The sequence below is a fragment of the Crinia signifera genome, chromosome 2 (genome assembly GCF_055691185.1).
Source record: "Crinia signifera chromosome 2, ASM5569118v1, whole genome shotgun sequence".
Classification (NCBI taxonomy): domain Eukaryota; kingdom Metazoa; phylum Chordata; class Amphibia; order Anura; family Myobatrachidae; genus Crinia; species Crinia signifera.
This window is the reverse complement of record NC_139218.1, coordinates 379,000,945-379,014,586: the sequence shown is the minus strand read 5'-3', so window position 1 is coordinate 379,014,586 and position 13,642 is coordinate 379,000,945. Positions and strand designations below refer to the sequence as shown.

The window sequence follows — 13,642 nt, the reverse complement described above, 5'->3', positions numbered from 1 at the left end:
AAGAAGACTGTGCGGTGACACGCAGGCATTAGTACTCCTCTTCCATAAAATGGGGAGACGCACCCCAGTTTCCAGGTACAAAGGCCTCTCCCTGCCCCCTCCCCACCCTTGAAACACCTCTGCCTACTAATAAGGAAAAGACCGAAGCGAACGGCGGTAGACAATGCAAGGCCTATTCTCTTCACTTCTCCAGAAAGTCTGGTCAATCCATATCACCGACCGCTTTGATATCAGCCAGCAAACACGAGTAGGGAATAAACTAAATGCATTCTAGGGAACATTGATTTAGCCTACGACAAAACGGCGGCATCTATTTCCTTGATCGGTACACTGCCCAGAAGTAGAAGTGAGCAAAACTGTTGCCCCGAATATTTATTTTTGTTCCATGTTGAACATATATTATTTTTGTGCTGTTTGGAATTGCTTCTTATTTTTGCTCAGTGTGGATTTGCCGCTATTACATTTGTTCCATGTGGGAACACCACAATTAATTTTTTCAGTGTGGAATTTCCCCTACTACTTTAGTTCCGTGTGGAATTTGCGCTATGAATTTTTGTTCTGTTACATCATTTTTGCTCTGTGTGGACTTTTACCTCATCATAACCCAACCATGCCACTGAGTTCATGCCATCATTGCCCCATCACTGTGGCACCTTTGCTCATCTGTAATTTTGAAATTACGGCAATGGAAAAGCTTATGTCGTCGTCTTTATCTGACAAAAAAATAAAATCCAGGTTTGGCCTTTTTCTATTGCATAAATAACCAATTTATTTCTGCAAGATGCAAATGTGGTGATACAAACCATTTAAAATTATATATAACTCTCAAAATATGTCAGATTTCCGAAGTAAGGGAGAGTTGTATGTTTTAAGTGGCTGTTTATGGAAATAGTTCATTCTTCGGGTAATCTTGTAATGCCCAGCTCAGTTTTTTTCACACAAGTTCAGTTTTGTAGAATGTGCATCTCAAATCATTAATGCCCTCATTTGTCCATTAGTGCTCATGTGGAAGGCACAAAATCACCCATAATTGCAGTGTTTTCTGCCGCACCGGTCTCACACATCATTTCCATTCAGACTACACATTTAGAATTGACTAAGAAATTATAAAAATGTAAGTTGTGGTGAAGTGACTAACGGCTCTACTGCAAGAACATAGCCGTGATAATTTTACACGTTATTCTGCACAGAATGTTTAGTAATAGATGCGCTTGCTAAACCTAAAACCAATATTTATGTATATTATGCACAAAGTAAAATGCGCTCTTTTAAGTATTACTCCGGGGAAAAACCCAAAAAGATTAAACTGCATTCATTTTTTTTTTTTGCAAACTGCAAATCTCACCTCCCGCTGTTCTTAGGCAATTGCAAAATATATGTCAAAACCCAGTATCAAAGCATAGCAACCGCATAATACCTGAATAAATATTAAACCGATGCCTACAGTAGGCAGAGGTTTGCAAATTCCGTAACTGACACAGTGCAACGATGTTACCTAGGAGATAGACAGCTGTTACTCATGGTAGGGCAGCGCCCTGGTAAAAACATCCTGCCCGTGTCATCTTCGCCACCGCGTGAATAGATGAAGTGCTCATGTGCACTGCATCTATTCACATTGACCAGAGAGCTTGGGGGAATCACAGCTGGCCATGCCCCATAAGTGACGGTGGTGGATGGGCATGTCCATCATCAGTGGTGGAGGGAGCCGGGCACATCCCCATTAGTAATGTACTGTAAGTCACCCCCTTAATGAAGTCGGAGGGGCTGTCCCACCCCCATTGGTGATGCCAGCAGGGCCATCTCGCCCACATTATTGACGCCTCTTCGCATTCATTCTGCCCCATACCCCTGCGCCCTGCCCTGATCCTAGCGGGATCATTGACAGCCAATTAGTCAGGCTCCCATCTCGCCACATAATCAAGAGGCATAAAATACAGCGAGCCCATCAGTACCTAACAGAGGAGTAGATGTATGAGCCAGAGGAGAAGTGGCCCATGGCAACCAATCAGCTGCTCTGTATAATTTTAAATTATGCAAATTATAGCTGTTACTTCAGTGCTGATTGGTTGCCATGGGCCACTCCTCCTCTGGCTCACTTCTCCTCCCTTATCACTGCGTCATACATCTGCCCCAGTATATCAATCGCCTGAGGAAGCGAACAAATCTGTGAAACGCATCGTAAAGCGACCAGATGTTCTTGTTATACGATCTTAGGCTTAATTACATGTTTTTCATTCTTAAATTTTACAATATAATCCAAATTTTAATTGATACCCAGTCATCATAGTGTTGACAATTAAACATATGTATGAATTCCGTTTTCTGCGAGGGGTGCCCTGTGCTCTGTATAAAAATCATATGGCCTGGAAATATGTTATTGCATCCCCGAGGCAGCTCCTATTGTTCATTTATGGCCTAAATTCCCTACATAGACCCAAGGTGACTTAGGGCCTTATTTTGGTTCATTCTTTCTGACAAAATCCTTCTTAGATGGGCAAAACCATGTGCACTGCAGGTGGGGCAGATGTAACTTGTGCAGAGAGAATTAGATTTGGGTGGGGTTTTACTTCAAAGTGAGATCTATATTGCAGTGTAAAAATAAAGCAGTCAGTATTTTCCCTGCACAGAAACAAAATTACTCACCCAAATCTAATTCTCTCTGCACAAGTTACATCTGCCCCCCTGCAGTGCACATGGTTTTGTCCATCTAAGAAGGATTTTGTCAGAAAGAATGAACCAAAATAAGGCCCTTAGTCACACATTGGCCCTTATTCTGGTCCGTACGCAGCTAGTCTGCGTTCGAACGGGGACCGATGTTTCTTTAGTGCGCATACACATATCTGCGCATGTGTGTGCACCCATGGCGAACAGACTGTTTGCCGGGTGCACGCACCCAACATAGTGGGCAGGGGGGCGGAGAGGGGCGGCCTCATCACCATATTGTAATGCCCAGCGTTTCATGGGCGTTCCCATGAGAACGCTGGGAATTCTCATGGTAATGAGTCCGTGACACGGGTGTGGGGGGGCGGGCAGCTGACATGGGTTGGGATTGTTTAGTCGACCATAACTAGGTCGACAAGCATTGAGTTGACACCACTAGGTCGACATGCAGAAGATCAATATGGGTTAAGGTCGACATGGGGCAAGGTCGACATGGATCTAGGTCAGCATGGGTCTAGGTCGACATGACGTTAGGTCAACACTAGCGTTAGGGCGACATGGGCTAGGTCAACAGTCAAAAGCTCGACATAGGGTTTTTCACTGTTTTTTACCTGAATGTCGACACAGTTTGAAGTGCAACGCATCCGCTCTCTATGCTTCGGGCACACTATTTTATTCTCTCACCACACCCTACTGGATGGCAGGGCATAAAATACCGCCTGTCGGCACGTCGGCTCAAAAAACAGTGAAAAACTCCATGTCGACCTTTTGACTGTCGACCTAACACCAGTGTTGATCTAATGTCATGTCAACCTTGACCCATGTTGAGTTTGCTGCATGTCGACCTAGTTACTGTAGACACTTTTATATGCGTGCACCGTCCACATCTTTCGATGGTCGGCGATCATCAAAATATGTGGGTGTTCCCTGTAGCATGCAAATGGATGTTTGTTAGGATTTCGGACATATTCGCAAGGTGGGATTTCATTGGACCAGGGACAATCTAACCGATTGCTGCCTGTTGCAAATTCGCAGACGTGCGATCAAGTTTAAATGATCCCCTTACTGTGAGGCTATTGAGCCAATATTTATAAAACTTGCCTTCTGTTGCTGCAATCAAAGAACACACCTAGATTATAACCAGGGACATCTGTGATTGGACAATTGGCCAACAAATGCCCACTTTATTGGAATGTCCTGAACATAAGAAATGGGCCCCTACATTAGAGTAAGTGGCCCCCTCTGGCTCTTGTCAGAATGGGTACTGATGATGCAATTTGCTCCATATCTCATATATAGTGGTACGGGGAAAGTGGCACTGTGTAATTTGCTGCAATGCCCTGCGCACCACAAAGTAGGTAATTAGAGCTTCTTGATTAGTTGCATAAGTTCAATTAAGAGTGAGTCTATTGGCAAATCACATTCCAGATTCCCGTACCAGTACCACGAGAACATGAGATTTATCCAGAATCTATTTTGTATGCTGAATACTAAGCCCATTAATTTATTAGAACCTTATGACATCACTGACTAATACTAGTATTCAATGACAATACTCAGCATGTGCAGCAAATCCTGTTCAGGATTCGCTGCACACAGTCGTCGTGTTACGGAGGGATGGAGCCTTCGCTGCCGGCCCTCGCTGTCACTGTATTCAATGCTGCAGGGGCTTGTTGCCCCTGACGGCAATTCATAACCCCTGCGGCGAACGGCGATTCTTTTTTTTTAGTTTCAACTTTATTTTATTTTTAACTTTTAACATACATCATAAAAATAGATAGGATGCAGAGATAAGCACCTTTTTTTTTTTTTAGAAGACAAGAAACTTGGTCTGTGGACTACAATGGAGTACATTTTATACGATGTCATATAGAAAAAACTTAACCAAACCTTCCTTTCATTATCGCATGGTGCGCCACACCGTTATCCGTCCTCTGTGTTTATTTAACTTCTCTATACTACACTCCATTGTGCTTGCTTTAACTTACATATATTAGTGTTTTGGTGTCTTATATTGTGTCTATTTCTTCCTCTCCTATATTGCAATTATTGAGTAATAAACAAGTTTAACTTATAACTTGTTAGTGTATTAATTCCTTTAATTAATAGTGTGTTGTGTTATGTGCATATATAAATGTGCTTCTTTAAATGTTACCTTCTTATGTCTTCCTCGAGTATTAATTTATCAGTGAGTTATTTGTGTACCTTTATTCCCTCCTTTTGGTCGGCAACCGTGTAGCGCACCATGCGATTCACACCTTTTTTTTTCTTCCCATATGTCAGCATTCCTCTACCCTCCATTATCATCCATTACGGTAATTATGGTCCCGAAAATGGGCCCCTATTGAGTTCTAGCTTCGAGGGAGTTCCGGACTCAGAGCAATTATCTATACTTTAATCTCCTGCAACCCTTTATATCTATTTTATGTTACAATAACTAATAATAATAACCCCCCCCCCCCCCCTCGGATTAGGCTACCTCCCATTCCCCTGTTTCTATGTATAGTATTTTTTTTTTTAAAAGCTACCATCCTTTCACCCTATTTATGTGGTGGGTTATGCATTGTAAGTGAATCCCTCTTACACCTTCCAGTTGCTCCATATCTTATGATATGTTGCTACGGATTCTCTTGCCAGGTAAGTGAATTTTTCGTGGGACATGGTCGCGTCCATCAGGGCTTTCCAAACCTCTATCTCTGGACTTTCTTTAGCGAGCCATTTCCTGGCTATACAAATCTTTGCCAGCGTCAAAGCGATTATAGTAAACGGTCTAAGATATCTATCCATGAGTCCTCTATCAATTATTGCCAGCAGACAAACTATTGGTGTACAACTTTCCTTAGGGATCCCCCTATCCTCCAATTCTTAAATTACTAATTCCCAGAATTCTGCTATTTTGGGGCATTCCCATATTAAATGCATGAATGTTCCTGGGCTAGTCGTGCATTTTGGACATGTCGCATCTTCCCTAGCTCCTATCCTGTATAGCAGTTCGGCAGTCATATATGTTCTGTGAACTATGTACAGCTGAGACTGTTGCCTGCTGATTTGGTTAGTTGCTAGACAAACATTTTCCAGGGCCTCCTGCCATTGTTCAGCCGAAATGGGTCCAATGTCCATCTCCCATGCAATTTTTAATTCTAATAAGTTGTCGTTTTGGATTTCCTTGCTCAAGGACTTATATTGATAGGATACTTCATGTTTATTTGGACATTTCGTTAGCAATTTTTTGGTTAATGATAATTCTATCCTGGGTCCGTCCTGAGCAAATTGAGCATTGCAGGCATGTCTCAGCTGTATATAGCTGAACAAATATTTATTTGGGAGGGAGAACTCAAGTTTTAATGACTGAAAGGATCTAAATTCCAGGTTGAGGTACAATTGGCCAAGAGCTTTTATTCCTTTCTCATTCCAGGTCTTCCTAACCTGTAACTTATTCAATTCTGTAAGGGCTCTTGCCTTATTAATAGGTGTTTCGGGGTCTATTCCCTGAGTTTCCAGTATGCTTTCCACCTGTTTCCATACCATCTGCTGAATTATGGGTGGCCAGCTACGTTTCCTATTTCCACTAAGGAGCATCTGTAAAGGTGTATGTCCATGAGATAGAATCTTCATTATCTCTATAAAACTGTCATCCCTTACCCCTTCCTGGATTAGCCATTTTAAATGAGCGAATTGAACTGTGAGATAGTACAGCCAAAAATCTGGCAACGCCAGACCTCCCTCTCCCTTCGGCCTCATCAAAGTTTTTAACTTTATCCTAGGTCTCTTATTGGACCAGATCAGTGACGAGATAAGTCCTTCTATCTGTCTGAAAATTCGCCGCGGTAGGTATATCGGTGAGTTCTGGAGTACATACAGTATTTTTGGCTGCACAATCATTTTCACAAGGTTCACCCTACCAGTTACTGTGAGTGGGAGCCGTCCCCAGGGTTCTATTTTAGATTTTATGTATTCTTAACTCTTGCGGCGGAAGCCACAGGGAGCCGGGGGACCGCAGCAGGCAGGGAGATGGAAGCCTCCCTGCCTGCGCCGGACACTGTGGGGCAGAAGCAGGGCTCCCGGGGACACAGGCAGCAGAAGCTGCCCCCCAAGAGAGCTAGCAGGGGACGCAGGAAGGGAGCCGCTTGCACTGCTCCCGATCCTGCAGATGTAATGATCGGAAGCAGTGAATATATGAATATCTAATGAGCGGCTCTCGGCCCCCTGCTGGCTGCTTTGTGTAAAAAAAAAAAAAAATGAATAAAAATAGCATGCCCCTTCACATAATAACATTCCTGATTTTTTTTATACCAAATAATAAAAAATAAAAAAACTTTATTTTAAAAGTTCACATTCCAGTTCACCATAAAAAGATGGTGATTGCTACACGGTGACACAGAGCGAAAATCACTTTAAAAAAAAAACAATTCGCCATCTGATCATAGAATACACGGCGAATCACATTGAAAAACCCATTGAAAAACCACAGCGAATTGTGGTGACTGTCAGACGGTGAATTGTCCGTCATTCACTGTTCGCCGACGGGTGATTCACTTTTTTAGTAAAAAGATTCACCTTAGAGCATGAAAATGGCACACATTCGCCTTAGAACATGGTGAATCAGCCTCATTGAATACTGCCCTAAGTTCTAGCTAAACGCTGTCCATTGTAAACCTGAAGTGTGACACCGCATCAACAAGCCTATGAATAATAACAACTTAAAAATGGCGCTGTTCCCTTTTCAGATGTAATAAGCTTCAAAAGTGATAAAATGGAGAGTGATAAAGTGCAATCCAGTCAGCTCCTAACTATCACGCTACCGACGGCATATGAAAAGTGACAGTTGGTAACTGATTGGTTGGTGGTTTATCACTCTCCATTTTATCACTTTGAGGCTTAGCACAACCTCGCCCTGTCACTTTACAAATACGCTCAGCCCCTGCCAGAATCGCGCCGGATCCTGCATCTTTGCATGTCACCCCAGTTTGGCACAAACCCCCCAAAACGTTGTCCCGTCAATTATTTCAAACGCCCTGCAGCCAGTAATGAAAGCGAAATATATTTATATTGGTAATGAAAAAAATTGGTAGCCGGTCTGCCTTGCGCCTGTAGCTGGTTTCGGCAACGTGAGAAAGGATATCTGCGTTTTGAAATTAGTTCACACAATATATTTCGTTAAGCCGCCTATCAGGAGAATGAGACAGAATGGGGTCAGTCCACAAAAATGATTTTAGAAGTAGTAGAAAGTGGAATCTCTCTTTCATGTCCCCCTGCTGCAAATAATTGAATCCATATTTTGCACGGTTAAAAAGCTTTGTTTAAAAAAAGAAAAAAATATCCCTGCCTTTGAATCATACGATACAGCGAAAAGCCGGTTTCATCATCCCTTATTTTATCATCGCTCTAGAACACAATAGGATGGAAATTGTCAAAAGCTGGAACGTTACATGTTAACTGGCGTGTTTAGTAAAAATAAAATAATAATAAAAAAAAAATGGAAACTAGAGATTAGGGAAAAGTCTACTTGGTAAATTAATAAAAATCCTCGCATTATTATCTCGAGAGAAAGCAACATTTTTGCTTTTATCTATTTAGAACGCTTCTTCAAATCCCGCTGCATGTAAATCAAAAAGGTAATATTAATAATCTTATATCAGAGAAGCCGCGGCTGGAGAAATCCCGGCTGATTGTGTTACTAAGTATTTAGGCAGCTTCAAGGACGTCCCTTGAATGTTCTCACTGGTACTCGTGCACAGTGCTTTATATGTACTAGTGTTCATTCTAGCACCCGCCATATTTGAAAAGCCATGCAGTTCCTCTTCTCTGCCTGGGGTGTCGCTGTCTGCTGTGGTGTTTCTAACACAAATCTGGTTTGCATATCAGTGCTGATATACAGATCACACTGTGCTAGAAGCACTACAGCAGACAGCGACACCCCAGGCAGGGAAGAGGAACTGCATGGGTTTTCAAATATGGCGGGTGCTAGAATGAACACTATGTACAAAGTTATAGAAGGAGAACAGAATCTCAGCGTATGCGGGATATTAGTGAAGTCAAGTGGTGAAGGTCGCTCTAGATTCAAAGTCGTCTCAGGCAACTGCCTTTGATGAAGTCATGGGTGTGAGTAAATTTACCTGTACAAATGCCACATATGAAATGAGTCGGCGCAGCCTCCGGGTGCGTCCTGACCACATTGCGTCAAAACTAAGACACGTTTTGAACAACAAAAAAGACTCCAGGCATTAGCAGAGTTGCGTGGGACCGTTTGGCTCATTTGCGCCAGGCATCTCAGACTGCGTGGGGCATTGAGGCTGTATGTATGGGGACACATCTGTCCTGCACATTCCCACGTAAATGACTTATAGAATCATTTTATGTTATGTGGGTCAGTAAAAATTCTTATATATACGATGTATATGGTTTACCCCCTATACCTACCCTCTCCCCTGGAGTTTAACCTTAAGCACCAATTCCTTGTAAGTGTCTAAATCTAACAGCCCCCAAGCCTAACCCTAACATCCCCCCGAAGCCTAAACCAAACCCCCCTCCCTGCATCCTAACGCTAACATCCCAAACTCCACCCCCCCCCCCACAGCCTAATCCTAATTCACCCCGACTATTGCCTTCCCCAGCCGCAGACTATCCCACCCCATATACTTACCAATAGGAATGCCGGCTGTCAGTATTCCAGCATCGGCATCCTGATCCTTTTTGAAGTTCCACCACCGATGTTCTGGTGACAGTCGGGATGGCAGGGTCGATATATTGTACGCCACCATCTAGACCTCCTGGATGCTGACCGTCTCCCCTCTCAGCCCTTCCCATATAGTCCTATACACAGATAATTTATTTACGGACCCCTCCAAATGACTTAATGCCAGGGAAGGTACCATTTTAGTAATCTAAACAGTTAAATACTCTCATACATATGTATCAGGCTTTCCAGGTTAATTAATTACCTGTGTGATCTTGTTTTATTCGTGCAGTATACTTAGAATATTTATCACATATTACCGTTCTTTAAATTATCATAAAGTAAAGGGTTTTTACGGTGTGAAAATAGAACTTATCACATTTATATAATCGTATTCTCTCCCGGGGTAGATAAAAGCCTCTTTACTACTTACCTACTTTCATTTCCAAGTGTTTAACTATATAAAAAATGAACTTTTTCTTAATCTTCAGCATTAATGAGAAACGTGTTTATTTTGCCAATTCCTATTGATCGGATCCACACAGGGAATAACTTCACCTACCCAGCAAGCCAGATATACGGAGAATCTGTAATCTAGTTGGCTAAATAATATGGGAATGAAACACCTGAACTGCGGGGGTTAATTCCGCCGTGATCCCTGCACTGCTAACGTGCATAGCCCTGCAATCAGGTGTACGCCACCCCGCCACAGTGAAATGCCGCCCCGTGCAAGTCTGCTTAGCCCGGCTTGCGAAAATGAGCTGGATCGGCAATTAGCTGCAAAACCATTTGCTTAAACACTGCAGTTTATATATATATATATATATATATATATATATATATATATATATATATATATATATATATATATATATATATATATATATATATATATATATATATATATATATAGATATAGATAGATATATATATATATATAGATAGATAAATAGATAGATAGATAGATAGATAGATAGATAGATAGATAGATAGATAGATATTTCCCCCTTATTTTTCGTTAATGAGCAATAATAAAGTTTTTATTTTGGTCTCCGTGATGTGTTTAACACATTTTCATTCATGCTTCCCCCCCCCCCCTTGTGTCTTACGTAAAATGTGTCCCCTCTATCAGACGACTCTGCTGTCTTCCCTTTGAACATCTAGGGAGCACCAACTGTCTTCTACAATAACACTGCAGCTATTAGTATATAAAGAGGGCTGTCACTAGATAAAGGAACAAAATAATAATCATTGCAGAACCTACAGGGACGGAAGGCCTATTGCTCTCGATGTCATACAATCTGCGTTCTAGCCGCAAGGCAGGGTTGTCACCATTACCGTACAAAACTATTGCCTGCAGAGACCACGGCGTGGCTGCGTCACATCCTGATTACTGAACAATAACTGTGCGTGACAGGACCAACACCAGCCTAGAGGCACAAATATACAGTGTAGAATATGCAGCACTGTGACATATACAATACGTAGCACTGTGGCATATACAATACGTAGCACTGTGGCATATACAATACGTAGCACTGTGGAATATACGACACGTATCACTGTGGAATATAGAACACGTAGCACTGTGGCATATACAATACGTACCACTGTGGCATATACAATACGTAGGACTGTGGAATATACAATACGTAGCACTGTGGAATATACAATACGTAGCACTGTGGAATATACAATACGTAGCACTGTGGAATATACAATACGTAGCACTGTGGAATATACAATACGTAGCACTGTGGAATATACAATACGTAGCACTGTGGCATATACAATATGTAGCACTGTGGAATATACAATACGTAGCACTGTGGAATATACAATACGTACCACTGTGGCCTATAGAATACGTAGCACTGTGGAATATACAATACGTAGCACTGTGGAATATACAATACGTAGCACTGTGGCCTATAGAATACGTAGCACTGTGGAATATACAATACGTAGCACTGTGGAATATACAATACGTAGCACTGTGGAATATACAATACGTAGCACTGTGGAATATACAATACGTACCACTGTGGCCTATAGAACACGTAGCACTGTGGCCTATAGAACACGTAGAACTGTGGCCTTTAGAACACGTAGCACTGTGGCACACAGACAGCTCAGAAGGCAAACAACCCAAAGACTCCTAAGCAGCAGTTATACCGTACAGTGCCGCTGTAGCACAATGCTATAATGCAGACAGCTGGGGGATTTACTCACAGGTGACGCAGACTAGTAGCGACCTCATGGCCAGCTCACACGGCAGCTTCCATTTTTTGGACACTTTGGCTGTAACCAGCGGCATGATGATTTCAGCAGGGACATAGTACTGTATGGCGTAGGTCACGAAAATCCCAAAGGAGTAGAGAACCTTTACCAGCTGATATAACCTGTAAGAATACAGAATATTACAGTGATAGGGGAACGGATATACACAGTACATGCTGGGGCATACCCCATGTGTTAATGTCCAATTGTAAAGCGCAACGGAATATGCTGCGCTATAAGAAACTGTAAATAAATAAATGTGTTTCTCCCCCCCCCCGCCCCCCCCCCCCCCCCCCTTAGATGATTTTATGCAATACCCATGCCACCCTGCATCTCCTGCTAGCCTCATCTTTCTAGGGTCTGACCCGTCTCTTCGGATTCCTCTACGCTAGATACTGTATGATGTCACAAGTGGAACTCAGAAGTGAGACCTGTACAGAAACGGTTCTTAGTTTTATTCCTTACTTTACTGAACATCTTTGAAAGTCTAAACAAAGAAAATTGTGAAATAGGTATACAATAAGGCGCAAATACAATACTTAGAGGTACAACAAGGTGTGATCTTCTTTTTGCTGTGCGTAATCTTTGTCAATGGATTTTTTAGGGTCCGAACCGTTTTTTCATTTGCCGGTGTTGTTCCCAAAAAATAAAAATAAAGATTATATTTAAACCACGTGTATAAGTATCAATTTTAAGGTGTTTCTTTTTAGAGGATAGGTAGTGTGTGCGTACCAAACTCACGTTTGTGTACGTTGGTGTGAAGCCTATCAAGGTATCTTTCTTGGTGATGATCAGAAGACCAGAAGTTACTTTGCTTGAAGCAAACAGTGATGTTTCCAGGGTGTGCTCAAGATGAAAAAAATAAGACAATACAAATGCCAAGTGTAAGTCTATTGATAAATCCAAAAAATGTGTCCAAATATATGTGAGGAGCTGGGTTGGCGTACCTCACTCACCAATAAGTGGTGTACAAAACATATGTAAAGGTTTCTTTAGTGGCAAAATGGGCGTACCCCAACTCACGGTGTTCAGGATGTTATCCAAACGTGTATGGGTATCTTTATGTTTTCTCAAGTTTTGTGCAGGAAACCGGAGTTTATTTTGTTTGAAGAGAGAGGTGACTCTGGCGAGTAGTGCTCGAAAGGAAGAAGAAAGTACAATGTGTAGATCCACAATGCTTTACCGTAGAGTGTAAAAACATATATGTGAGGGGCTCAAAGATGGCGTACCTCACTCACCAATATGTGACACAGAAAACATCTATAGTGATTTCTTTATAGAAGAAATGGGCGTACCCCCACTCACGGTAGTGATGATTCTTTCAAACATATATGGGTATCTTTTTCCTCAGGACGTAGTGCGGCATTCATTCGATAAATCTCGGAAAGAAGTTTTGATATACCAGGGATCAGGATTTATCACAACTATATAATCTTAATTTATCAAGCTGAGAAACGTTTATATAGGGCGGGCGTACCAAACTCACACTTTGTGTGCTGGGTTGTCCGCTTATAAAGGTTTCTTTGTATTTTTTTCAAGGTGAAGAAGCCGATAGGTCTTGTCACAGTGTGTTATCCAGGGACCATATAAAGAGAAAATATATATCCCCAATGTAGAGATGGCCACAATACACAAAATTTCTAAAGTAATATCAGGGGTACGTGACGTACCTAACTCACCACTTTGTGTGGCAGCTATAAGCCTGTAGCGGTTTCTTTAGAGTTTTTCAGCCCCACAGATATCAAAATAGGCGAGGGTGTTTTTTATAAAAATACAAAAAGGCTTTAATCCAGAAAATCCATATAAGGTAGAACAAGGCCCACCAAGGGCTCGGCAAGAGTTAAAATCAATCCAATGTAAACACCACACTGGTGTAAAAAACAAGTTAAAAAGCAATTAAAAAAACAAACACAGAACAAAGTCTGATACATACATCCGGGGGAGGTTGGTAGGCTGTTCACTCCTCTCCAATATCATCAACGCGTTTCGGTCAAGGACCTTTCTCAAGACATCTTGAGAAAGGTC

General features: G+C 41.9%; 1 protein-coding gene across 2 annotated transcripts in view; it reads right to left on the bottom strand.

The window, feature by feature from the left end:
- The window catches only part of SLC36A4 (solute carrier family 36 member 4), a 174,735-nt gene that overhangs the window by 91,102 nt on the left and 69,991 nt on the right, over positions 1 to 13,642 (bottom strand). For both annotated transcript variants that reach the window (XM_083170136.1, XM_083170134.1), the window contains exon 10: positions 11,570 to 11,739. In XM_083170136.1, coding sequence (XP_083026262.1) covers positions 11,570 to 11,739 — 170 coding nt within the window. The remainder of the gene's footprint in view (positions 1 to 11,569; positions 11,740 to 13,642) is intronic.